Genomic DNA, 3,060 nt, shown 5'->3' with positions numbered 1-3,060 from the left:
CTACCGCAAAGGAGTACGGTTTGCCTGCGGTCCGTCCTGTATATTTTTTGTACGGGCAAGACGGTAAAGTGAAATGGCCCGTACTTCATGGTTGTGTAAGTCAAGGGCTGTATTGACCAACAAGACAGTTTGCGAAGTTACGGTATATCCCTTACGGAGTGGACCGAAATCCAAAATTACAGTCGCAAACCCGGTGACAAATTGACGTGGCGCACCGTAGACCTTTCCCGTAGTGTACGACGTACTTTCTGCAAGATCCCCAATCCCTTACAACAGGGGGTCGCGTCGAGCAAGGAGTGGGATGGCAACCAGTTGTGCTGTTTAGAGTGCATTTGCGCCCTTGCCGTTGCAACCCAAGAGTGAATTCCCCTACACAGACTCCTATTTCCCCTGGCCCGCCCATCAAAGTTGTCATACCACCCACCCCACTATCACGGGAAGAATGAAGGGAGGGGGAAAGGCGGGCGCAGCGGGCGGCCGCCCCAAAAGAGCGAGGTTGGTATATAAGCGAGCGGGAGCAACAGCAGGGCATCATTCGATCAAACACTCTCAGCCTATCACTCCACTTTGAGCACCCGCTCTCCCAACCCCCAAACACAATGGCCTTCAAGGTACGTACGAAGGGTCTGATACAGGTGCTTCCACCGCAGGCCCAGGCTGTGCCATGTAGCTTATAGCGTATCTCTCAAAATGATAATTGTTATTTTAATTTTTCCTTGGCAGCTCGTCGTCCTCGCCGCCGCCCTGGCCGTGGCCAACGCCGGTCTGATCGGCGCCCCCGTCGGCTACGCCGCCGCCCCCGTGTCCTACGGCTACGCCGCTGCCCCCGTGGCCGTCGGCACCCCCACCCTCACCTCCCAGTCCTCCAACACCCTGAGGACCTTCGGCAACCAGGGCCAGACCTCCTACGAGCAGAAGACCATCCAGACCCCCTTCTCCAGCGTGTCCCGCTCTGACGTCCGTGTGAGCAACGACGCCCAGATCCTCGCCCACGCCCCCGTCGCCGCCTACGCTGCCGCCCCCGCCTACACCTCGTACGCCGCCCCTGCTGCCTACGCTGCCCACTCCTACGCCGCCCCAGTTGCCCACGCCTACGCCGCCCCCGCTGCGTACGCCGCCCCCATCGCTAAGGCCTACGCCGCCCCCGTTGCCCACGCCTACGCTGCCCCCGTCGCCCACGCTGCCTACGCCGCCCCCGTCGCTAAGGTCGCCGCCCCTCTGGGTGTCGCCTACTCCGCTGCCCCCGTGGTCTCCCACATGACCTACACCGGCTCCTACGGCGTCCAGTACGCCTACTAGGCTGTGATATAGTGACCTTATTTATTTCTCTATTTATTTTACTAGATGTGCCAATAAATAAACGTTACTAAAAAAACTTTTTGACAAGTTTAGCCTTTATTTTCTGCTTTTTTCCAGTCTTTTACGTTTCACTTTTTTGAACACTGAACAGCAAAGTAACCATAAGGGTGCCGGGAAGGCCATAAGTGTGTTTCTCTAAGATTTGCATTCATTGATGCTCGTTTCCTCCATTCAGACCGTTACGTCAATATAACGCACCTTTTGGAGAAGCCCCCTGCTGCTCTGTATTCAAATCGTACAAAGATGCACCCAAAGGAGACCCCAAAGGCGCCTTTTGGGAAGCGGTCTAAGGCGCTGCCTTTTTTTCTGTACACACTAAAATCTTATGAACATTTTTGTTCATAGTTACTGAGTTCTGTAAACATGCTCGGCTTACGCATTTTTAATGCGCCAGTATGAAGAAATTTGTGCATACTGGCGTATTAAAAAATGCGTAAGCCGAGCATGTTTACAGAACTCAGTAACTATGAACAAAAAAGTTCATAAGATTTTAGGGTGTAGCAAGCGACACGTAGAAAACGGTTTTCTTGATTTCAGTGCATAAGTTGAATTCAGTAGAACATGTACTAAAAAGTTCCAAGAGGCACATTTTGAGTACATGTTCTCAGCTGTTCGACGTGTATTGCAATCAAGAACACTGTTTACTGGGTGGACCTTGGCGCCTACTCATAAGTCATCTTGTATTTGCATTTCTACTCCCCCCTCCCCTTTTCAGCCTCCCATCCCTCCACCCAACCCCTATTTAAGCTGTAAGATGGTTCTTCAAAAAACGTTCTTTTTAGGAAATCAAAATACTTACTTGGACACAACTCTCCGGGAATGTTATGATGCAGATGAAATGGTATGCACTTTTTATTTCTATCAAGTATAGGGGTACTAAGCAGTTTTTCACTCACGCTATCCCTTCATAGAGTTATAAGAGGACGTATTCCGACTTATTTCCTTTCCTCCATATACAATATGCTGAAACAAGACGCTTTCCTTTTTTGGCTGAGTGGGGGGGGGGGATGAAGCAGTCCATCTGGTGACGGCTATTTAAAGTCTTTTTCTGTAACTGCCCTTTTGCTGGAGGCATAGATTAGGTACAGCTACTAATCTTTGTGGTGTATTTTGCTGGTTCCTAATGCTCATCAGAGCTCAATGAAGAATGTCACTACAAACGGCCTACTGATCAATGTAACAAAAGGTGTTTGGAGGATGTCATGACCCGCAATCTCTGTCCCCCGTACCCCCCGCTGCGTGCGGGGTGCGGGCCTGCGTGTCATGTCGTGACACTAGACCTCGCTCATTTCGGATTTCGAGTGCAGACTGAGCGCATTCTTCTTGCATATTTTGGGCGGTATTGCTTATCAGTCGGAGACAATGAGAACAAAGAATGACCACCTCTTCGACCCCCGGTTACCTAAGGGTGAAGTGTTCGAACAAAGCTTGACTTCAAAGACAGATGACAAGGATTAAAGAATTATTTATGCTTTAAATTGGAACCGGGTATAACCGAGTATAACGAGTAAATAAAGTATGAGTTGTCAAAAAGTTTTTTTTAGTAACGTTTATTTATTGGCACATTTGGAAAAATAAATAGAGAAATAAATAAGGTCACTATATCACAGCCTAGTAGGCGTACTGGACGCCGTAGGAGCCGGTGTAGGTCATGTGGGAGACCACGGGGGCAGCGGAGTAGGCGACACCCAGAGGGGCGGC

The 3,060-nt window shown here is 50.1% G+C and overlaps 1 protein-coding gene across 1 annotated transcript; it reads left to right on the top strand.

Annotated features, from left to right (window-relative positions):
- Window positions 1-531: 531 nt before the first annotated feature.
- Window positions 532-1,386, top strand: LOC113213462 (pupal cuticle protein C1B-like). The gene is made up of 2 exons (XM_026432541.2): window positions 532-611; window positions 724-1,386. The coding sequence occupies exons 1-2, from the start codon at window positions 600-602 to the stop codon at window positions 1,297-1,299; spliced, it is 588 nt and encodes a 195-aa protein (XP_026288326.2). The 5' UTR covers window positions 532-599; the 3' UTR covers window positions 1,300-1,386.
- Window positions 1,387-3,060: the final 1,674 nt, after the last annotated feature.

This window comes from Frankliniella occidentalis, unplaced genomic scaffold (assembly GCF_000697945.3).
Source record: "Frankliniella occidentalis isolate FOCC.00 unplaced genomic scaffold, Focc_3.1 Scaffold2, whole genome shotgun sequence".
NCBI classification, from domain to species: domain Eukaryota; kingdom Metazoa; phylum Arthropoda; class Insecta; order Thysanoptera; family Thripidae; genus Frankliniella; species Frankliniella occidentalis.
The sequence above is the reverse complement of the archived record's forward strand: the minus strand, read 5'-3'. Positions and strand labels throughout refer to the sequence as shown.